The sequence below is a fragment of the Rousettus aegyptiacus genome, unplaced genomic scaffold (genome assembly GCF_014176215.1).
Source record: "Rousettus aegyptiacus isolate mRouAeg1 unplaced genomic scaffold, mRouAeg1.p scaffold_m13_p_14, whole genome shotgun sequence".
NCBI classification, from domain to species: Eukaryota; Metazoa; Chordata; class Mammalia; order Chiroptera; family Pteropodidae; genus Rousettus; species Rousettus aegyptiacus.
The window spans coordinates 26306324-26329918 of record NW_023416289.1 but is presented as its reverse complement, the minus strand read 5'-3'; the positions used below and the strand labels follow the sequence as shown (position 1 = coordinate 26329918).

The 23595-nt window shown below is 40.0% G+C and overlaps 2 protein-coding genes across 4 annotated transcripts in view; both read right to left on the bottom strand.

Moving 5' to 3' along the window:
- Positions 1-4806: 4806 nt before the first annotated feature.
- On the bottom strand, positions 4807-9313 carry HSBP1 (heat shock factor binding protein 1). Its single transcript, XM_016165969.2, has 4 exons — positions 9161-9313; positions 8471-8537; positions 7563-7683; positions 4807-6389 (listed from the first exon to the last, which is right to left on the bottom strand). Exons 1-3 carry the CDS (start codon positions 9203-9205, stop codon positions 7565-7567), a joined length of 231 nt encoding a protein of 76 aa, XP_016021455.1. The 5' UTR covers positions 9206-9313; the 3' UTR covers positions 4807-6389; positions 7563-7564.
- A 4181-nt stretch (positions 9314-13494) lies between these two features.
- The window catches only part of CDH13 (cadherin 13), a 1315977-nt gene continuing 1305876 nt past the window's right edge, over positions 13495-23595 (bottom strand). For 2 of the 3 annotated variants that reach the window (XM_016165971.2, XM_016165972.2), the window contains exon 15: positions 13495-18807. In XM_016165971.2, coding sequence (XP_016021457.2) covers positions 18800-18807 — 8 coding nt within the window. In that variant the 3' untranslated portion in view covers positions 13495-18799. The remainder of the gene's footprint in view (positions 18808-23595) is intronic. The other variant, XM_016165970.2, reaches the window with a different exon arrangement.

The window sequence follows — 23595 nt, the reverse complement described above, 5'->3', positions numbered from 1 at the left end:
TAAACTTTCTTTTTAAAGTTCTGCAAGCAAGATAGCATAAATTTGACAGCTAGTTTAAGATTCTTCACTGTGGGACCAATGCACACAAGGTTCTGATTGTGGGACATTTGAGTTTGGCACACATCAGGATGTTTGTCTATCAAGGAGAGAGACTGATTTCTTTTCAGGACATTGCATTGCAGCCTTTCCAGCTTTGATTTCTGTACCAAGCTGGTCCAAGTCTTCCGCTCCACAAATAATTTAGGCCTATCCTTTGCCTCAATAGGATTTTGAAGCATATTCTCAGGGAGAATGTATCAATCAAAGAAACAACCATATTATTTAAATTTCCAAAAATGACTCTTCTGCTGATTATCCATAGCCCGTCAAAATTAACTGGGCTTTCTTCTGCACAACAGGCCTTGAGTTATAAGATATGTAATATTTAAAGTTTCTTTCTGGAAACAGTCACAGGGCTCAGATGGTAACTTCTAAAGGCCTATAAAAGATAAGAGATAATAAAACCAGAGCAATGGTATAGGATGGCTTTTTTGAAGGATGATTAAAGGGGCAAAAATTCCAGCTGCAAAGCTTTTTGATGTCAATAAGCCTTTGAAGGTTCTGAGGAGTTAATGAGACAATGCAGCTGAAGGCACCTCGCCCTGTGCCTGCAGCGGGGCAGGCGATCAGAAACGTGAGGTAAACCTGAAGCTGAATCTGGTTAACAAGACATCACCTGTCAGGGAATCAGACATCCTTTTATTCAAACTGTGGTCGCACCATGCAGTCATTGAAGCAAAAAAGACACATGAATTGAATTGATTGCGAGATAAGGTGTGCCAGGTTCGACTGCCTAAGTCAGGAGTGTCAGCTGGGTTGACAGAAGGTTGGCAGAACCCTATCTAATTTGCTTGGCGAATTACATCACTGATGAGCAGCAGTGGACAGTCATTCTCGAATGCAGTTTCCAGCCTTGATGCACATGCGAACTTAAAGCAACTCATTGTCTGGACCCACCTGCGGGGATTCTGATGTGGTGGGTCTGGGTGTTCCCTGGTTATGGGTTTTGGAAACACTCCCCAGGTGACTCTAATGTGCAGCCAAGGATGAGAGCCAGCTAATCTCTTATTTAACCATCTCCAGTGTTACAATTTGTAACCCAGAAGCTATAGCTAAGAGATCTATGACATTGTAGGCTGTCCACCCAATAACTACTCTTTTCTTTCTGATAAAATCCTGGTTTTGTTCTTTGTCTCCCCTCCCCCGAGCATCCAGGGGCTCTTAGGGTACACCTCATACCAGGCACAGGGTGAATCATGAGTGGGGTGAGCTGGGGTTTCCCCACGTGCACTGTTGACATTTGGAGCTGAGTAATTCTTTGTGGTGGTGGCTATGCTGTGCATTACAGAATGTTTAGCAGCATCCTTGGTCTCTACCCATTAGAGAAGCACCTCAAATCCTCAAGTTCTGACAACTGATAGATGAGAATCACAGTGCTCAATCTGTCACTTGCCAAGGATTGCTTGAGGCATGGTCAGTGGGAGTAGAAACACTTTTGGGAAAACATTTTCTTCACTTTCCAAGAGACAAAGGGAAGGAGGAAGGCATTCTCTTCCATGAGATGCACCAACATGATAAAACTTGGGCCCTTGAAGGTCTTGTGGTGTGGCATCCACTTTCCCTGAAGCCACTCTCCCCTGGGGCTTCTTGCTTTATGAAGCAATACAGACCCCTTTCACTTACAGGGCTGTGCTTTTTGTTACTTGCTGCTAAATGCTCCTAAATGTGTTGATCCTGAATCCAGGCTATTCTTATTTGGAAACAATAATGGTCCTCTTTGGAAGGTAGACATTTTGCCATTCGCCAATATAATTAATTAATTGGTCAAAACGTGTCTACAAAGTAGAAAACTATAAATATAGCACCAACATTATGACCATAAAGCAGGGTAGCATCTACATGACATGCACATGTATGTGGTATATAAGCATGTTTTGGCCTTGCTCAAGGAGAGAGCAACAAAAATTACATTTGACCAGTGGTACCAGGGATGCAGAGATGCAGATGTTCTGTATCTGTGTTACTCTAGTCCTAGGCAGATGTCTGGAGGTTCCTCTCTTGGTGAAAGCCTCAGTGTGTGAGAGCAAAGCATTAGAATTGATTCTTTTAACAGTTAGCTCGACTTGTAGAAACAAACTCCTTTCCAATTTCCAAAATGATTTGCAGGGTCAATGAGTGTAATGTTCAATCCCAATCCCTCTGGTTTTGATTTTGGGCAGTGACACATCCCTACCCTCGCTGCCAATTTTCATTCAGTGAAATAAAGAGTTTTAAAGAGGCTGAAGCTAAAAGCATAGACACTTAATATCATTAATGGGAAACTTAGATTCCAGGTGATGCTGCCTGGGTACCTTAACGCTTCTGTACTCGTCATCTCTTTTCCTTTTTAAATAAAGTGACCTGACAAAATAGTAAGCAAATAGGTCACTGGGGGAAGGACATGTTTTCCCTCCGAGGTGGGTCTCAAGGGATAATTTTTGTGTGAGAAATGATGGGGGTGTTACCAAGGAAACAGATGTGAAAACCAGTAGCCAGTACTCCCTGCGGTTATGTGAAGGCAAACATTTGAGAAACTGAACTTCATTTGTTTCTATAGTTGTTTTCAAATAACCTACTTGGGGGCGGAGGGTGGGGGGAGGAGGGAAAGGCGCTAGTCCAGGAGCTCACATTTCTTAGCAGCCCTGAATAGTTTCAATTATGAATTAAAATTCGCATCAAGCATGTTTATTATTTAATTTAGGTCATGTTTTAATGAAAATGCAAAATCAGCCTTTTGAAACTGAATTTCAAGATTCGAGGTAGTGGCTTGATGATTCCCAGGTAGTCCAGAAATAAATATTTGGACATCTTAGTTTTTATAAAAAAGTGGACGAATCACAGCCAAGAGCGGGCTCTGCAGCTGGACACCTGTGGGTAGAGATCCCAAGGTCACGGCTTCCAGCTGTGTGACACCTTGATTAACTGATGCCCAGCACGGGGTTCCTTCTGTTCAAACCAGATACAAAACTAACTCAGGGCTGTCAGGAGGACTAAGCCAAATAATGTGAACAAAATGCTTAGCACAGCAGAGTGGTTTATAATAAATGCTTTCCATAGGTGCTAGTTATTACCTGTTGCTAGGTAATTTTCAGGGTGAGATTTGACAACATATTGTGCAAATGCCTCCATTTCAATCTAATTAGAACATAAACTACATAATACAAAAAAAGAGGACCATAATTATCCATACAAGAAACCCTCGATTTACAAACAGGATGTTAAAAAAGTTCATTTTAAGTTGTTTGGAGGACTCTGTCCCCATAGCAACAATGCTCTCAGTGTGGTTAGGATTCCAAGGACTCACAAAGGCAAATTAACCTTTCATTACTTGAGATACTGTGTTTATTCTGATAAGGTCAAACATGATAGTACTTTACGAGAAATGAAACAGCAGAGAAACAAAATTGATAAGATTAAAATATTTAAAATCTTTGCAGCTTGAAGAAAAGAGTACCTAGAAGTCAAGAGAGGAAGCTGGTAGGGCTCTGGGCCTGGAAGATGAGGGCATTTAATCAAATGTGAAGTTGTTATACTTGTTTCAAGTGCTTCCACACTACTTGGATTTATTAGCCCTAAGTAGGATCTTCATTGGCCTTTAAATGAACCAAAAAAAAAAAAAAAAAAATAGATGGAGAGTAAGAGAGGCAGACATTTTCCTGCACAAAAAGGTCAAGCCTCAAACTAGAAAGGGGCAGTGCCGGGCCTGGTTAGTACTTGGATGGGAGACCACCTAGGAAGACTAGGTGCTTGCTGTAGGTGTAAAAAGTAAAGATTAAAAACTGACAAGGTCTTTGCAATCTGTGAGGTCAATCAAGGGTCGCCTCGCCTAAAATAAATATATAAATAAATAAAAATAATAATAAACAGAAAGGGGCATTGACGATTCACACAAACCCAGGCCACGGCTAGAAGCCTTCGTGCAGTGGGTTTCACCAAGCAGAGGCTACAGGGCAAGCAGGTGTATGCAACCCTGGGGGAAAGTAGCTGTTTCTCTGGGGGACATAGGTTGTGCCAGAAAGGCTGAGACTGGCTGGGAGGCAGTGGCGGTGAGAGTGTGTGTGCGGGGAAATCTTAATTTAGGCATCCACAAAGCTAAAGTTTTGCCTGGGGGCTCAGAGTTTTAAAAGGTTAAGTGAGTACTGGCAATGCAGGCGTCCTTTATAAACTGAACTGAAAGCTATTATTGGATTACTTTAACTGGTACCTCCCTTTGCGTACGGTATTTTACACCACACTAGTTCAATGAAATGTTAATTAGGTGCTAAGTATTAAAAAGATCCTTGGCCAAATAACTTGGAAACTGGCAGGTGACAAAGTGAAATCACATTTCTCAGCTCTGGGACCTGAGACTTAGATATGCTAATTTGCATTCTGAATTTTTATGACGTGGATCTAGTACAAGGCAAGTTTTCTAAACCCAAGTGACCAGAAACCCTTCTTTTCTGGAGCTTTTCCGGACAAGTGTCCTGGGGAACATACTTGGAAAAGGTTTCTGTCTTGAAGACATAAAACATCAGCTCTCCTGCATCTGCTAGGGTCCACCAACCCTACAGTCATTGAGGCTTCTTGCAACACAATCTCCACCCGCCCACACTTCCCATTCCCTTTTTGCCTTTGGTTATTTGTACTTAATCCTTCCAGAGGTTTTGGTCCATAATCTAAAATGGTGTGCGCATCTGAAAACAGGGAAAACCAAACAAATCATTTTTGACACAAAAGAGGCTTCAATAGCAGGATTTCAGGCACCTTTATTCATGGCAGATAGTTTTGGCCAGGTGAGCCTGCCTCGGGAATCTTTCCATCACTCAAGGAAACCAACTCCTAAGACCCCGACTAACCTTCCAACAGCAACTGGCGGTATCATTTCCAGTTGCCATTTACTAGGCTTGAAAACTTCCTGCTCACAGGTCTCAGCTGGTTTGTTTGAGTCCAGCAGGCCTGGGGCTTTCAGGGCGAAACCTTGCAGAACCACCTACTAGCTCATCAAAGGAGTTCTGCAGCCAGGTAATAATAGTTAAATCACTTTATCACAGAATAAATTTTCTTCTTTGTGATCCCCATATAATTTATAAATAGGGCAAATTATTTCTTAATATCATTAGATATTTGTAACACAATCAAGACTGGTGATATAGCAAACCAACCAACCACTCTGTGTTAAGGGTTTTCCTCTCTGAAGCACAATGCTATTCCTCAACTTTTCTATTTTTTTCTGTACAAAATCCCTTTGCGGTGACAGTCGCATGGATCTCCTTCACAGTCAATACTGGCCTCTAGGCTTAGTACTCCTGACATTACATTCTTGAGTGGCAAGAGTTATTATCCCTGTCTTCTATAATCGATAATTACTCTGCAAGATTTTAGGTAACAGTTTAAAGAAACTGCATTTCTTAAAATTGAGCCTACTACAAGTCATTTATTATGTTTTAACAAAGCAACTGGCACAGTCTTAATATGGCCTTTTTTCCCTTTTCTACTTATTTTCCCATTCAGTAGCTCAAACAAACGATGGAACAATTGAGTTTTAGAATCCTGCCAGATTTTCTTGGTAACTATTGCAGATGAGCAATGTCAGGTTCTACGGAAGTATTCAAATCTCATGCAAAACTCTAACTAATGAATGCCTCATTACATTAGGCAATTCTGTAATTTTCCGAATTTAAAAATTCTCACACTAAAGTGGCAGTGGTTACTCTTCACTACTTTAGCATCTGACTTCAGGGATTTAGACATAAAATTTTAACTCATGTCTGAGTTCCGGCAACAGAGTAGTACAAGGTATTTCTAAATAAACAATTTGTAAATGTTTTTAACCATTTGAAAAGTACCACCAACATACTATTGGTGTTGTTAGCTCAACAGTCACTCTGTGTTAAGAATTAAAGAACCCTAAACTCTATAAATGTCTTACTTCACAAAGTCTAATTGTAACAGAAGGATCTACTACATGTCTAATAGAAACAAATTACACAGCAACTTTTATCAAACAGCAACCACTACAAAAGGAATGATAGGAAAAAGATGACTTCACAAAAATACACTAAAAAATTTGACAATTTTATGCAGGAACCACCAAAGTTATAGTGTTTGATATTTAATAGCACAACTGACCAAGGTCCAAGAGGAGAAGTTACCACGTTCAGGAAACTGGGGGTAATCACTCTATAAACTAACTATATAATATGTGATAAGAAGAATGCAAACTTTATAATATAAAACCTGTCTACACATAGTAGTTAGTTGCAAAAAGCCATTCGGTCTTCTCTTGGCTTGTAAAAACAATGTTCCAGATTTCAGTGTAAATTAGCAACCTATTGAAAAAGGAAAAACCATCAACATGTTATTACATAAGGACAAAAATGATACACAGAATTATCAACTAAGAAATCCTTTCAGAATCCTCTACTGAACTAAATTTATTTTTATTGCATAATATTCTAGCAAAAATACAATAGATTTAATTGGGAATCTTTATTGAAAAAACTTCCGAATCTCTTTCCTACTCCTTTCTTTGTATTATCCCCGTCACTTGTAAATATTCAACCCTCAAGAGGTTCTCATTTACTTGATGGAATTTTTGACTGTCATATATGACCCAGAGAAACTTCTAAGACTGGAAGGACATTTTCCAAATTATCTCTATATAGGAATAAAGATGACAACCCACACAAAACAATTATGTGATTTACTCATACAGAGAATCAACTCAATTTATTGTTAAGAAAATAGCAAATGTAAGTCCTTTACCTCCTAAGACTCTATTTTCTTATACTTTAAAACAAACTGCATTTCAGTTATTTATAATTTGCTCCAGCCAGGCAATACTCAGAAAATAAAAAAGGAATTTTTGTCTTTTACTGTATATTCTGCTTGATACTCTAGTTACCTACAAAGCCTCAGTAAACTTTATTTTTATAGAGAATTAAAATGCTAAAAATGGGAGAAAAAGGAGTTTAAAAACTATTTTTTGGTTGCAATGTGGTAACCACTATGCTCATGAAAAAGATTATAATGAAGAACCCACTATGGTGAGCATAAGGCAGCCCACTGTGCAGCTATCTTGCTATGTAGGTATTTTTTATTATTAGTCTTCCCTGATATCTGAAACTACACAGTGGAAATTTAAATCCATTCTAAGGTAAAGGCTTAGTGTGGCCATAATTTAGTTCACTCATAATCAGTTATTGTCCTGGCATTTACCTAATACAGGAAGTGTTCCCAAAAGAATCTTTAGAATTTAAGGCATTTATGAAGGTGGAAATGTGGGTGCTTATCGTAAAGAAAAAAAAAAAAAGTGAAAAATCTGCCAGTCATAAGAATTTGCAAGCCAACAAAACACATTTGGTTTTAGCTGTAATGATATAAACTCAGCTGTTACCTAATGTTAACCAATGGGGATATATGTCTAATTAATAAAGACTGGGAAAATGACTATATCAAAATTATACCAACATACACCATATTTATATTGTCCTTTTCCTCACCTTCAACTCTTTTGTGTAGCAGGTATCTTGTTTTCACCTTCCAGTTCTTCCACCCCGGCCTGTGTCATGAGGTCTGCAATGTTTTTTTCCAGGTCATCAATGCGACTACTCATATCATCAAGTGGTGAAGTTAAAGACGACACACACCACCATCTCCCGTTTCCATCCTTTACCTCCAGGGCCCTGTAGACTACTGCCTTGAACACAACTGTCTAAATGAAACTGGTTTCCCAATTTCCTTTGGATATCGTTATAGTCGTGTGTCATATAACGACATTTCAGTCAATGGTGGACCACATACAGGACAGTGGTATACTATATAGCCTAGATGTATATAGTAGGCCATACCACCTAGGGTTGTCTAAAATGCACTCCAGTGTTTGCACAATCATAAAATCACCTACACATTGTCTCAGAATGCATCTCGTTGTTAAGCAGAGCATGACTGTAATCTGGTGGTTATGAATACAGGAATCTGGAGCAAGGAACAAATTCTAGCCCCACTAGTGATGGGATCTGGACAAGTTTTCTTTCTTCTTCTTCTTCTTCTTCTTTTTTTTTTTTTTTTACTTTTCTAGCCTTCCATTTCTTCATCCGTTAACTATCACCTCTTCATCAGGTTATGGTGAGGCTCAAAGGAGATATACACATAAAATGTTCAGATCACATGTTAATTATATTATACATTATTATTGGTAACTGTTAAATTCCTTGCCACTGGGGACCTAGCTCAGCCGTTATCCCCAGCTCTCACTGCACAGTACTTGTTAAGAGTACATTCAAGCTCAGTAAAAAATTTGGTAAATGACTGGCTAAAGTTGGCCTGCACACCACCCATTTGTCGACACCACTGCGGGAAAATAGAATCCCAAGAACCCTAAGAGGCTGACTACAAATACAAAGGATATTTCTTCCAATGATCTGGTCGGACATGGTCTGAAATTTATCTTGCATCTGTTGCAGGAGTGTCTGCACCTATGAAACAGAACAAAACAAACAAAACACCCAACGCGTATCTTGAGACACCTTTATGGGATGAGGATAGCAGCCCTGGTCTCAGAGGGAGACTAACACCCTGAGTTCCAGCCCCATTTCGGCCTCTTGGCGGCTTCGTGGCCTTCAGCAAGGCGTTTCTCTCCCCGGATTTCAATTTTCCCATCAGTCAAATTAAAATTATGGGTTGGTGGAAGCCGCTCCCCGTTTGGCCCCGCTGCCATTCGAAATTCGTTGGGTGTTTTAGTAGTTTTTGATGGCTGGGAGGCATCGGAGTGTGAGGGAGGAGCTGAAGGGTGGGGTGTGTGGAGAGCTGGCGGGTGTGGGACTGGAAGCTGGTGGGTACCAGGGCGTCGCCCGAGGTGCGCGGTCCTAGAACAGGTGTACGGGGATTAGAGGATTTTCGGGTTGGGGGAGTCAGTAGGCCAGGGACCTACACCCGGCGGCCCGGTGAGTCAAGCTGGCCGGAGGCCTCCGCAGGCGAAGCCTCTAGGAACACGGCTTCCAGAGACCGGCCCCGGCGCGAAGAAAGTGCCTGGATCCGCGGGCCTTGCAGGCGCCGCCTGGGGATGCCGCGGCCCCGGGCTCGCACAGTCGTCCCTTACCACCGAGGTGAGATCCTGCACTGTCTTGGGGTCAGTCTCGGCCATCTCCCCGGTTCCCAGCTTGGCGATGAAGTCTCAGACCGTCACCGACACTTCCGTTTGTTCGCGCAGACGCCCCTAGCGACTCCTTCTCGCGACGACAGAGGCGGGGCGCGCGACCGCGAAGCATTGTGGGAACTGTAGTTGGGGTCACGCGCGGAAAGGCCTGAGGTCTCGCGGTTCCGCTCCGAGAAGAGACCCCGCCCCTCCTCTCCTCGCCCTGCTCTGTCCCAGCCCCCTCAGCACGTCCCCTCCCCTTTTCCCGCCCCTTTCCCCGCCCCTAGCCACGCCCCATTCTCAGCCCAGGTGTAAAAAGGAAAACAAACTCTGCATTGCGGCGAACGGGTGAAGGAGTGACCTTGACCTCTTTCACGGTTCTCGTTTAAAGGCAGCTCTAGTTTCCTTTGGCCCGTGGGGATGCACTTGCTGGGCACCTTCAAGGTGCCGAGCCCAGGCTTGTGCCGCCGCCGTCTGACTTCCAACAAAACCCCACAATCACCCAGAAGGGAGAAGGGGGTCGGGTCCCTGGAAGGGTAACTGAGGCCCCAGGGATGAGGGGTGCACCCACCAGGCGCACAGCTGCCCAGCTTCTGGCTTGGTTACATAAGTTCTCTTACCCCAGTGTCTTTCCTCCTCCCCACAAGGGTTGAGTGGAGGTGCTGGTGCGGTGGGGCAGTTTGTTTTTAGTTTTTAATTTTAATTTAATTATAAAATATGTTCTGGATGGTTCAGAAATCCTACACTACTTTCCAAAAAGCCTTCACACCCCCAAGTCAAGAAATATGAGCAGCTCTCCAGAAGCCCCTCATCTCCTTTCCCACCTACCCACCCACCCACTCACAGGGTGACCAATGTCTTGACTTTTGACACAGTTGGTTAGTTTTGCCTGTGTTTCAACTTCATATAAGAATCAGGCAGTAAGGCCTCCTTAGTAAGTGCCTGGCTTCTTTCATTCAGCATGATGTTGCATGGTGTTGAGTGGGGAAGGTTTCTGGTTTGGTTAAGGAGGGAGCAGTGTGCTGGCTTAAGAGACAGGATTTGGGTGTTTAAAGACAGAGCACTAGTGAGTTGGGTGGTCTTGGGAGTGGATCTCATTGGGGAGACCCACAGGTGGTCTTTGGAGTAGGTCTCATTGGCAAGGGAGTAGGAGAGTCCCTGACTGAAGGCCTGACATGTCCCCACAATGTTCACATTCTTTATTTAAGGACTGTATTAGGGGTCAGTTCCAGCTTGATTTTAGCTGCAGAGATGCTGAGGGGAGTTGTAACAGCTTCTGTATCAAACCTGGGGGAGCGGGCTGTGGAGGTCATAAGACTCAACTTTCTTCATCAGCCACTCACTGGCCCCACTTCGGCCTCTCTCTGTGAGCCCCACCCCCACCCGATCTTCCTATGATTGGTTGTTTTTGACTGGTATTTGGTTAGTATCTCACCTGATCACTTAAAAGAGCATCTCTCAGTGTTTAAAGTTAATCCTCAGAAGAACCCTTGTGATATAATTACCACCTGTTTACAATGATGAACAAACAGACACAGAGTGTCTGAAACTCTTAAACCAGGCTGTCACATTGGAAATAAGAGAAAGGACCTGAGCCCAGGACTTTCTGACTGTACCTTCTCTTCTTCCCATCATTCTAGAATTCTCTGAGATGTCTGAGTTTAGAGCAGGGCTGCCCAACAGCAGCACCATAGGCATTTTGGATCAGATAATTCTTGGTGGTTGTGGGGGTGTGGTGTGCCCTGTACATTGTAGGATGTTGAGTGGCTTCGCCGACTTCTACCCTCAAGATGCCACTAGCATCCACCCACTCAGCTGTGACAACCAAAAGTATCTCTAGACACTGCCAAGTGACTCCTGGAGTGGGAGGGATCACCCTCAGGAGAGGATCACTAGCTTTAGAGGGATCTATGAACATTGACTAGAATTCCGTTCACTTGTTCTACATGTATGAATTTATTTTCACTTTGGCCATTTCTTGAGAATTTTTCTCTGTATATATTGAGATTGAAGGTTGGTGTGTTATTTTCCTAGAGCTGTTTGGTGGAAGAAAACAAAAACTTATTGTCTCACAGTTATGGAGACCAGAAGTCTGAAATCAAGGTGTCAGTAGGGTTGGTTCCTTCCAAGGATTCTAAGAGAGAATCTGCTCTGTGCCCCTCTCTCAGCTTCTGGTGGCTGCTGGCAATTCTTGGCATTCCGTAGCCTGTAGATGCATCACTCCAATCTCCGCTTCCATCTTCACATGGCTTTTTCCCTGTGTCTCTCTCTTTTCTTCTTATGGAGTAGGAGCCCGCCCTATTACAGCATGACTCCATTCTAACTAATTATATATGCAAAGACCCTGTTTCCAAATAAGGTGACATTCTGGGGTTCTGAGAGTTAGGACTTCAACATGTCTTTTTTTTGAGAGGGACACAATTCAACCATAACAGCTGGTAATGTCATACTACTTTAAATTTGTATCATACTTGGTATTTTATAAAGTGTTGACATGAAGCTCTAGAATCATTTAGTTAGTGGGTACTCAATGCTGGGTGGGATTTCAGGCCTCCTCACTGTGGATGCCAATCACTGGGGCTCCCCTACCCAACAAAGAAGTCTGGACAACCACACCCTAGATTTCTAGACACATCTGGCTTATGGTCATGAGTAACAAAGAACATGAATTAGCATTGGGAACTAGAGTTGTGTGTGTGTGTGTGTGTGTGTGTGCGCGCGCGCGCGTTTCTGGCAGGAGACTTGAAATCTTTTTTTATACTGATTGACATTGACATTTTCTTTACATAAAGAGTAAGCAAACATGACACTTCTTTAGTGGAAACTTTTTTTTTTTTGCACTTAAACAGAAACACAGTATACTTTCTCTGTGTAAAGAGCAAGGTCTTTTAAATAGCTGCTTTATGCAAAAGCTTCACTAATTTTTAGTCATGGCTGATATACTTACTTTATGGGGTTGACACACTGAACTTAACTGAATATTGTTCCATTAACAAAACTACTGTATCATGTGTAAGGCACTAGTAATTAACCTTTAAAACTGGTTTTGAACAACCCTCATTTTAAACCTTTAAGTGTCATAGATGTCTTATCTTCTCTTAGTATTCTTTTTAGCTCTTTCTAGACTAATTACATAGCCGAAGTAATTCTCTTTTCCCCTTTCAAGATGGTTTGGTTTTGCATGAGATTAATATGGTACTTTTAGAATTGTTCTTCTGTTCAAGCTGGGCCATTCTCTCCACACTCCTCCTTTCCCAGATCTGCACTAGGGAAATGTTGATGTACACGTGTGGCTACAATGAAGTGAGATGTGTGTGTGTGTGCCTTGTGTAAGCGGAGAAGGAATTATTAGTGCTAGACCTTAGAGACAACATTTAATTCGTCCTTTCCCCAGTTTCACCTGCATCAGCTCTATTGTGACCCAACCTTGGTCTGAGTTGCAGTTCACCTGGTTTGCTTTTCTCCCAGGTTGCTGAATGCAGCTGCTGAGAATCACATACCTGCTGGTGTCACACTACAGCAGTTTCAGGATATGATGCCTCGTCTTTCTAGTGGCCTGGGCTGCGCTCGCTCCCACTCCTTAGTGGACATTTCAAACTTTTACAGTCTCTTCAAGCCCATAAATATAAATAGGTAAAACATCTGGCCCATAGGAGGCACTTATTAAATATTTGTACCATTCCCCTCCTTTTTTTTTTAAGGATCTCACTAATCTTCTTGTTATCTATCCTCTCTCTCTCTCTCTCTCTTTCACGCTCTCGCTCTCGCTCTCTTTATGATCTATCTACTATCATCTATCTATTATCTATTTATCTACCTATCTTTCATCTATCATCTATCTATATCTACCTATCTATCAGCTATCTATCATCATTATTATCTATTATATATCTATCGATCATCTATCATCTATCATTGATTTATCTATCTAGTATCTATCATCTATCTATCATCTATCATCTATTAACTATCATCTATCTTCCATCTATCTATCTACCTACCTACCTACCTACTACCTATCATCATCTCTCTATATTATCTATATCTATCATCTATCTTCTAACTATCTATCATCTATCATCAATTTATCTCTCTATTATCTATCATCTATCTATCTATCTATCTATCTATCTATCTATCATCTATCTATCTATCTATCTATCTATAACTATCTATATCTATCTATCTATCATCTATCATCTATCTATCTATCTATCTATCTATCTATCATCTATCATCTATCATCACCTTCATGTATCTATCATCTATCATGTATCATCATCTATCTGTTTCTTCCAAATTATAGGATTTGACTATTATGAAAAAAGAGAAAAAGCGTTAACTATCAGTCAGGCAGCACTTGGTTTCAGTCTCGGTCTTTAAGCATTACAGGCGAACCAGAGCATCATTTGAAAAAGTATCCCTTTGTTTTGTCTGTGTTTAAACTGTACTAAAGATGGTCTAAGACCAAGGAACACATTAAATCCCAGATAACTTTTATTTAAATATTTCACAAAAAGTTACAAATTTCTTTGCAACTACATTAACAAATCAAATGTTAATTTACGGCTCAGAAACTATAAGCAATTCAGCAACCAGGGCCCAAAAGAATTACATCTGTAATAGAATTAAATATTTTTAAATGGTAAACTTTTATCCCTTTTGAATGTTTGTAAAAAAAAAAAGTTCCTTTACAATTTCTAAACATTTTTATCTTGGGATAATAATATTTTTATCTTGGTGTTAATATTTAACACCAGAACCGTGTGAATATGTTCATGACAATACATAATTTTTTTCAGATAGCCTTCATTTTTAACTCTTTAATAATCTGAATGCATGTATGTTATAAATAAAAAATGACTTTATTACTTTCTAAAGGAAAAGCTTCAAAAAAGTAGTGGAAAATGGAAAATTTCAGCATACACTTATAGTGCTTCTTTGAGCCACTTTCTCAAAGGCTTTATAGCTTCATAGGGAAAATTACTGTATTTTAACCACATTCATTGTTTCTCAGCTAGCACTTGGGAGCCGAATAAAATGGTTTGAAGGCTTATCAAGCTCAGCAACCCTCCAACGATTAATGTTATGATAGTGATGTAGCATGAATGATAGGAAGAGGCTTTTCTGCCTACTGAATTTGATGAATATCTAAATTATTTCTGCTTAAATTATACGTATTCTTAACTTATGGAATTAAAGTCCTTGTTCACACATCATTCCCACCATTTTCTTTTTCTCTACATATTTTGTGCATGCTTTTATGTAAACATAGTCAAAACTATAAAATTTTTTTAGTAGCTGGCTAATCCATTGGCAATAGAAAATATAATAAGGGTAACACATTTTACATAGCAAAAGAATTGTTAATTGCTTTAGATGAAAACATCTTATCGGATTATGAGAGGTAGGTTCCAATCTTAAAAGCCAGATAAGAATAGAAGATGGGATGCATCATCCTTGTGAAAGGTCTAGCCAGAGTATTAGATTATTATAGTTGTTATCACCACTATTATTTAGTAGTTAAACAAAAAGGTAGTTCACTCTTTCTGTGTTCACCTTTCTCAGCGTGATATACCTGATGATTCATGCTTAAGTCAACTGCACATGGATAGATTAATGTGCTATGTCTGCAAAATCAGAAACTGCTTGAAGATCCTTTAGAATTTGTGAATTTTCCTTTGGATAACTGAGATATATAATTAATCTTGTAGAGCCACTTGTGTACCTGCTAACAAGTCAGGGAAGGGAAGGGAAGGGAAGGGAAGAAATACTTAAGAAAATTATAATATCTTGTACAGGAAAAATTTCTAAGATTCCATATTAATTTAGAATAGTTTTAATACTCCTAACAGAAAGTTAAGAAAAAGTAGATCTGCTTAGTTGGTCTGAACAGATAGTCATGCTAATTAGGGTTTCAGATGAGGGTTTTCTGGTCTGTAGCCACTTTGTCTGGTTTTGCAGCAGAGTCGGCAGTGGCACTGTGATACAGTGGGCCCTGTATAAGCTCTGGAGCTAAATGCCCTGGGTTCTGGTTCTGGAGGCCACTTAGCCTGAATGAGCCATCTGATTTTTCTGAGCCTCAGCTTTCTTTATCTGGAGATGAAACGAGTACTTGCCTCATAGGGTTGTTTTCAGAATTCAATGAGTTAATAGGAATAAAGATTTTCTATAGTGTGGGTACATAATAAGCAATAAATCTAAATCATCATTATCATCATCATCATCATCATGAATTGGATTTTTGTACCTTGCTCATACTCCCCAGGAGAACTGTAGACTTTTCTTCAGAGTCACCTAGGTAGTTTGTGTGTGAGTACAATTGCACTAACCCCAGCATCAAACATAGTTTTGTTAATAATTTAGCTGCTACATCTTAAGTTCAAGACCCAATGTATTTATTTTGGATAAAATACAATCTAATCTATGTTGAGAGTTTGATTGTAGATGGTTATTCCATTTGTCAGATTGTTTAACATGACATTTTGAAAATCTGGAATGAGTTATTAAAATTTCTAAATTTGTTCTATAAGAATCAAAGTCTTATTTGATACCTACCATGAAATTTAGCTGGATTTATTTTGCTACAATGTTCATAATTACAGATGTTGGTTGAGAGGGCAGGTAAATCTACCTGAAATGATTTTCATTTGGAGAGACCTGGAGTATTAAAGGTAACTTTTATCAAAATTAGAAAGTGTTTTCATGTTCTTATTAAAACAAATTATCCCAAATAATTAATCATATGTAAAATGGGGATTAAAATATAACTTTTAATGAATGAAAGTGGTTGATGTATTAATAAAAAGTGAAGAAGGTGTGACTGTTCACTCAGTGGAAAGAAAACCCTCAGTCTCGAGGTCAGTAATTGGGAAAAGTGATTTCTGGCTCTTAACTTTTTTTCCCCAATAACTTAGACTAAAATAAAATGCACTGGTAATAAAGACATAATATTTGGATTCCACTTTGCTTTTAGGAACAAGGTAAATGCATTCCAGCAAGTTAAAAAACATCCCGTGACTCAGGAAGTACTACTACGTTGGCTTCTAAGAATTGGTCTATTTTATTTTATTTTTTTGAAATTATTAGCAAGAACAACATAATAAAAATATCTCTGAACTGACAAGAGCTCTGGGGACAGGGAAGATACTTAAACAGGGGCAAATTAAGGCATATTCTACTTGTTAATGAAGTATGCACTTCATGCCTATTTTTCTGTGTTCTAAGTTAAGCTACTGACTTGATTTCTCTTTTTCAGGAGAAAAATACCCATTTAGAAAGTGTAGGAGAACCTCTTGGCTTGAGAGAAAAGGAAGAGTCTCTACTTTTTTACTTGAGCAAATAGGTCATTTGATAGCTGTATTTCTCCCTAGGGATAGCCCAGGTTCATGAAGGGACGTGAACTTTTGGATTGTTAGCTGATGGGTCAGGCTGCCAACCACCTGGCCATCTGAGCATGGCCCTTGGTTTGTTCCAGGGTGAACAGCCTCCCCTTACCTGTGGGAAGAAGGGGAGTGAAGTCCACCAGGGAGACACGAGGCTGCATCTTATAAAGCCAGAAATGGGCATCTTGTCAAGTGTGAATGTGCAGGCTTGGATCCCCTTGCCCCTGAACTTGCTCCATGCACTTGTGGAGAACCACTGTGTCACATTTGGGATGTGGCATCTTCTGACTGAGCAACAGGAATTGTTTGAGAAAAAAAGAACAAAAAAACACCCACATCCAGGATACAGATGGTTGTGACTATGTGTCATGCAGTCATCGAACTGAGATGATCTTGCTCTTCTTTAAGTATACAATCATCTTCACAGCCAATTGTGAGATGCTTGAATCATTCATGATGGTGGATAAGATGAGTGCAGTGCTCAAGCTGTGAGCGAGTGCTTCTGGCTTTATAGACTCACCTAACAAGAGCTGTATTTGGGACCCCAGATGGTTAGTCAAAATTGTGCACTTGCACTACAACAAGACTCGGCATCAGTGACAGTAGACACAACATAGAAATCAGAGAAAAGCTGTTGTCCAGCAGTTTTAACCACCAATACCCATTTATTTTAATGGAAAAAAAAAAGTCTGCATTCTATATGCTCCAAAAAGATTTACTATTGAAACAAATACAATATATGGAACTCTATCGGCATAATTTTACTACAACAAAGACAACATATGACTTCTACTTCTACAGAAGGCAAACTGAAAAGCACAGATGCAAACATAGATTGCATAAGAAAGCGTGTGTGTGCGTGTGCGTGTGTGTGCGCGTGGTTAAAAACCTTTAGTAAGCAACTGCATTAAAATATGCTAAGACACTTACCTTACCCTAGTTTGTGGTGATTCTAATAAAAAGCCACAGGCTGTCGCTAGTTTTATCTGATAGAAAAATTTGGTGTGAGCTTTGATGGTTCATTTACAGTTTATCAACAAGAAGATAATCTTGGTACAAGCACTAACTTTCCTCTTACTTTTACATGCTCACAGAATAAAAATCAATTACTTTTCATACATAATGAACATCTTTTATTTTTAGGTTTGCAAACGACAGTCAATTCACACAAAAGGGTACTTTTAAAACTACCTGTATTTACTCTATTTTATGCATGTATATATGAAATAAATGGTGTGTATGTGCATAAGTGTATGTCTATACATGTGGGCATATATATGTATACACACGGTACCTGTTGACCTCATCCTTTACGTGTGTGACCTCCATGATGACACTTGCAATTGTACATATACTGAGAGGGAGAGATTCTCGGCTATGATCTGTGTCCCCATAAGAACCAGCGGGACTGTGGATTCAGGACACGTACAAATGCAGATAGGTGTCCATGAAAGAATATTGCAGCCCTTTTTCCCGCATTTGATGGTAACATTTCCTGTTCTGCTCCTCGCCGCTTTCACTCTGGATCATGGCATATGATTGGCAGTGAAAACTGGTTATAGTCCTCGGACTAAAGAGAAAGGACTTCTGTCTCTGCTCTCCCTCTCTGTGGACCTGCCTGCTGGCTGTGGCAGTGTCCAGACTGAGTGTCCAGACTGAATGGGATGGTGGAGAAGCATCAGCTGTGGTCTGCGTTAGTGCCGAATGTGCTGCTGAGGCCCTGGAGGGGTCAGCTGTCGTGGCTTCTATCCCTTCTTTGTTTAGCCTCTTAAGGAAGAATGACACATCAAAACTAGGCTTCTCCTGTATAGTCTCTCTCTATAAATACTGGGTATATACACATACAGATACTCATACATATACAAATACTAACCCACAGACAAAGCCGGATGTGTGGAGTGCTGACTAGCAACATGACGACACATCAGAAAAAGTAGTCGTTGTTTCTGCTCCCAGAAGGTCAAGTTATATGCCATGATCTTTAAACATTCAGGGAAAAATCAGAGGGTTCCATTAATTAAAGGAGAAAGGAAGATGCTGTCAAAATGATGAAGTACAGACTAAGTGAAATTGCAAAGAAAATGAAAATCTGGAGCAATTGAGGCCTAGTTGTGAAGTTCGAGAGCTGTAAACGGCAATCTTCAGATTTGGATTTTTTTTTTCCTTCTTTCCTGTTGCTATGGAAACTTGGTAGTCAAGCTTCAGATGTCAGGAGTTCTCACAGACCTGAATGGCAGAGATTCAGAGTTAAGTCAAGAAAGATCTCAATTTGATTCAAAACATTTAGCTAAATACTAGATACATGACTGACAAGCTGTAATAAATGCATTTATAAACATTGCACTATCTTGAAGAAAAATTTTTTTCTTAAGTATAATATTTGAAGAGAGAATGAATAGTTCTGCTGGTTTAGATCTTCAAAAGCTAGACTTCTCCCCAAAATGCTTAATGTCAAACATCTCATCGCAGACCAGCAGCGGCTATTACCTCTGCCACCACTGAGCCCTCTCTTGTACATGAGCCCAGCACTTGGCTGTTTTATGAACAAGTCGACTTGATAGTTGAGACTGATGATCATCCCAGATATTTTTTTTTTAGTAACATGCAAGAGCAAGGTAGCTCTTGGTGGTTTTTAGGCATTGTGTATTAGTTTCCCAGGGCTTCTGTAACAAATGACCACAAATGTAGTGGTTCAAACGACACAAATTTATTCTTTTACAGCTCTGGAGATCATAAGTCCAAAATGAGTCTTATGGGGCTAAAATCAAGGTGTTGGCAGAGCTGCGTTCTTTTGGAGGCTCCAGGGGAGAAGCCTTGCTTTTTCCGGCTTCCAGAGGCTGCGCGTATTTGGCTCATGGCCATTTCTGCCATCTTCATGGCCTGAAGGGTCTTATTACAGTTTACTGAGGTTGCCAAATCTATAGTTATTCTCTAGGTTGCACACCAGCCTGGGGTCCTCCATTTGGCCTGATGATAGTATGAATGGAAATAGGTCGGTTCTCTGACATTTTTGCTTAATTATTATATCCTGAATTTGTACAGGGCACTGGTACCACCAAATCTTGTGTTACAATAAAAAAAAATTAAACAGAAAGGTCAACCTACAATGTACACGATCCTGCTTCTAGAATGAACTGATCACTAGAACTATAATGGACTATTATTCTCTAAACCTTGTGCCTTTTCATTCAAAACCTGTTGAGGGGTGGATTGGTATATAAAACTCACCCCCCTACTCTGCACCCCATGACAGGTTCAACTTTTAGAGGTTGAACCTGTCATTTATCTGTTTGGAAAATTTAAAGCAGCTTCTCTAAATTCTGGATAAAAAGTCTTTGTAATATGACTCATGTAGAAATAAGGTGATATGAAGGTTAAGGGTTAAAGCTGTTTTTATAGAAAGGGCCATGGAAATTAATAAGCTAATTCGGATGCAAGTTTTCATTGTTATTTTCTACACCCAGGGACCTTTATATTGTTTGACAAGCGAATTCCTTCGCATTCACTTCGTATTCATAAAATATCTGGGATGATCATCAATCTCTAAACTACCAAGTCAACTTGTTCATAAAATAGCCAAACTCTGAACTCATTTAATATCCTTATTTCACTCAAATTTTTCACTGCCCTTGCTACCCCTGCCTTAAAAATTCTGTAGTCACTTGGATACAGGGAATCATATCCTGTAGACTTCTTCATATTCAAAGAAGGATGTGAAAAGAACATATTAAATGACATCATTGATTTTAATTAAAAATACTTTCCAGTGTGGTACCAATAACTTAATTTTGGTCATTGAGAAAAATAGAAAAAAATCTTGGTCTGAATAAAACCTACTAAATGAGAAAGTTGCCAATCCCTGTTTTAAGTCAGTTTAGGATATAACACAAACGCTCCTACTTTCTAGGGCTGTTGAGTTGATTGCATGAGATCATTTATACAATTTAGGTAAAGCTCTTAGCTTCGGATGTGCATGGAAGGCACACAGAAAGCCCCTGGAAGTTAACTAACTTTGTCCACGAAGTTGTACCACGGTAAGGGACCACTGCTCCTCTCCAAAGCATGACTTGGGGACATTGCCAGGCAGAGGACTGCCTGCTTTACCTGGGTTTGGTGCTTCTTCAGGCCCTGTCTCTGCCCACAACACATTTCACAATAAAGAGGAACAAAATGATACACTCAACAACATGCATGGTATGATTCCACTTATAGAGAATTCCAGATAAGGCTATAATTAGAAAAGGCAGATTGCCTAGAACCTTGTGAAGGTCCTAGGGGGAGAATTATGCACCCCACAATGTCATCAACACGTAATTTAAACAACAAAATTGGCAGTAAAAATAATTTCATTTACATTTTTTATTACTTTCAATGTCATTAGTTTTATTTCCTTTATATTTAGATGTCAAAGAGAGAAGTGCAGATCTCTCAGTTTAATTCTCAGTTGCAATAAAGCCATCTACGGTATCATAATAAACTCAAATGTTTTTATTATCTTTTTCTATAAGGGAGGCAGTCTAATAGTGAATGCTGGCCTCACCGCTTACTCACTTGGTCCCTTGGGACCTTTCTGAGTTTTCAAATTTATAAAGTGGAATAAAATCACTAAGCCAATGAAGAAAATAAACAGAAAAGCCATGGAACATCAGGGTGTTTGGTTACTGCAGTCTGCTTGGATCTGAATATTATTTGAAGGGAGGAGAAAAACCCATTTCTTTTTCTTCCCATGCTGTATGATGTAATCATTGCAGATTTATGAAGAATGCTTTGACGAAGGTGTTGGCACATTTTTTCTGTAAAGGACCAGATAATGAATATTTCAGACTTTGTGGGTCTTATGGTCTCTTTGGTAACTACTCAACTCTGAAAGCAGATACAGACAATACGTAAATTAATAGATATAGATGTGTTCCAATAAAACTTTATTTACAAAAACAGGACACGGGACAAATTTGGTCATTGGACCATAGTTTGCCAGCTCCTACTTTAAAGAAAAATCAAACAGATTGATCCAGATCCCAGATTTTTTCAAGGACAGTGGTTGAGTTAGGAAGTTATCTTACTCTTGCACTTGATAGTCTAGGTTCAGTTCCTACAATTCCCACCTGCCCTGCCGCCCCATTTTGCTTATGGCTTACTTCCTTTTTGGTGCAGCCTCTTGTCAACATCATGTTAATATTGGCATAGGTGGGTTGGCCACTTTGACTTCTGCTTTTATGGGACAGTGTCTGAGTCATATAGGACACCCAGGGTTACTTATTTTTGCTAGCTCTGACCAAGTTTCTCACATGTGTTATTAGATACATCCATTTTTGTTGTTGTTGTTGTTTTTAGGAAGAACATCTTGGGCTAGATATATAATAGAACAAGAATCTTTTTATTTGGCAGGCACCTCTAAGGTTCAAATGGACAATATTAAATAATCTTATGCCTTTTATATAGGGCCAGACTCAGGTTCTTTTTGAAGTCAAATAGGTGAGTGGTAACACCTGTTCATTGTTGTTTTCTGGGCTGAAACTACCTGTCTTGTGGTGCACAGCACTGGGCAGGGTCAACCCAGTACCTTTCCAGCTATGTAGGGAGATTCAGAGCTCCTTTTTGAAGATGGTTTTGGCTTTACCTCCAGATGCCCTTACCTGCAGTGGGATAACCTGTCATGCTAGAGAGGATGGCTCTCCATTTACATGGAACAAAAGCGCATTTGATCTCTCGAATGTGTTATACATGCATCTGTTTTTTCTCAGTGATACTATTTTGAGTATAAACTGAACATGAGTTCTTTAGGAGTTATCAGGCCATTCTGCTTTGCATTAACTGATCTAAGAGCTCAGTGGAGAGAGATGAGAAGTGGGTAATCTTTGGGAACCTGCTCATTATTGATATCTACAAGCCAAGGGTCCTCAAAATACGGAGCACAAGAAAATCTCTTGTTTGTAAGAAGAAAATACTGCTACATTTATTAATATTGCTTTTAATATAAACAGATTATCTTACTACTATTTAATATATGGATTAGTAGTACCAGACAGGTGTATTATTGTAAAAAATATTGTTTAAAAATATCCAAACCAAGGGTCTGTGTGCTGAAGGCCATTGTCACCTGGGATGTTGCTTTTACAGCCTTGGAAGGCCTGGGAATCTGTATTTCAACAAGTAGAGGGAGGAAGTCTCCATTTAAAAAACTCACTGAAGTCTAGAGTAGCTAATAAGTGAGTAGTGTCCTGCAGTGCAGAGATCCCTAACCCTGGCCCATGACTAGTACTGGTCCAGTGTCCTGTTAGGAAGTGGGCTGCACGGCACAAGGTGAGAGGTGGACCAGCAAATGAAGCTTCATCTGTATTTGCAACCACTCCCCAGCGCAAGCATCACAGCCTCAGCTCCAGCTCAGATCATCAGACATTAAATTCTCATAGGAGCATCAGTCTCTGGTGCCAAAAAGGTTGGGGACCACTGCTGCAGTGCCTTAGTTCTTCAAAGGGATGTCGTTGAGAGTAAGGCTTTGATGTTGTATAATTGGATTTATACTGGGTGATGTGTGAGTGGTCACTCATGATCTTCTCTTTATGTACATAACACACACAATTGTGCACATGTATAACACATGCAACACATGTATGCACGTATAACACATGCACACACATAACTTGCACATGTGCACACACACATTTTATTTCTTTACAAGCATGTAGGAAGTATTACTCTCTTATTAATCCAGACTCTGCTTTATGTGAATTCCAATTGCTCCTAGAACCCAGACCCAGTACTGGGCTCACCGTCTGATTAGTGCTCACTTGAGAAGATGGTGGAAAACAGATTCCAGATGTTTATTACAATAGTGTTGGTCACAGCAGGACATTATAAACAATCCTAATGTGTCTGTTGATAGAAGAATACATTGCATATTCATACAACAGGATACTCTCCAGCAGTTAATATGAATGAGCTAGTGTAGCAGTAAACTATGGCTGGTGGGCAGTAGTGTGTTTGTATGACTTTCAAGCTAAGAATGGTTTT

Coding starts and splice junctions, on each gene's coding strand:
- HSBP1 (XM_016165969.2), bottom strand. CDS start 9,205: ATGGCCGAGACTGACCCCAAGACAGTGCAGGATCTCACCTCGGTG. Junction 8,538..9,160: donor TGCAGGATCTCACCTCGGTG/GTAAGGGACGAC, acceptor TCTGTTTCATAG/GTGCAGACACTCCTGCAACA. Junction 7,684..8,470: donor CGACCAGATCATTGGAAGAA/ATATCCTTTGTA, acceptor TAACTTCACCAC/TTGATGATATGAGTAGTCGC.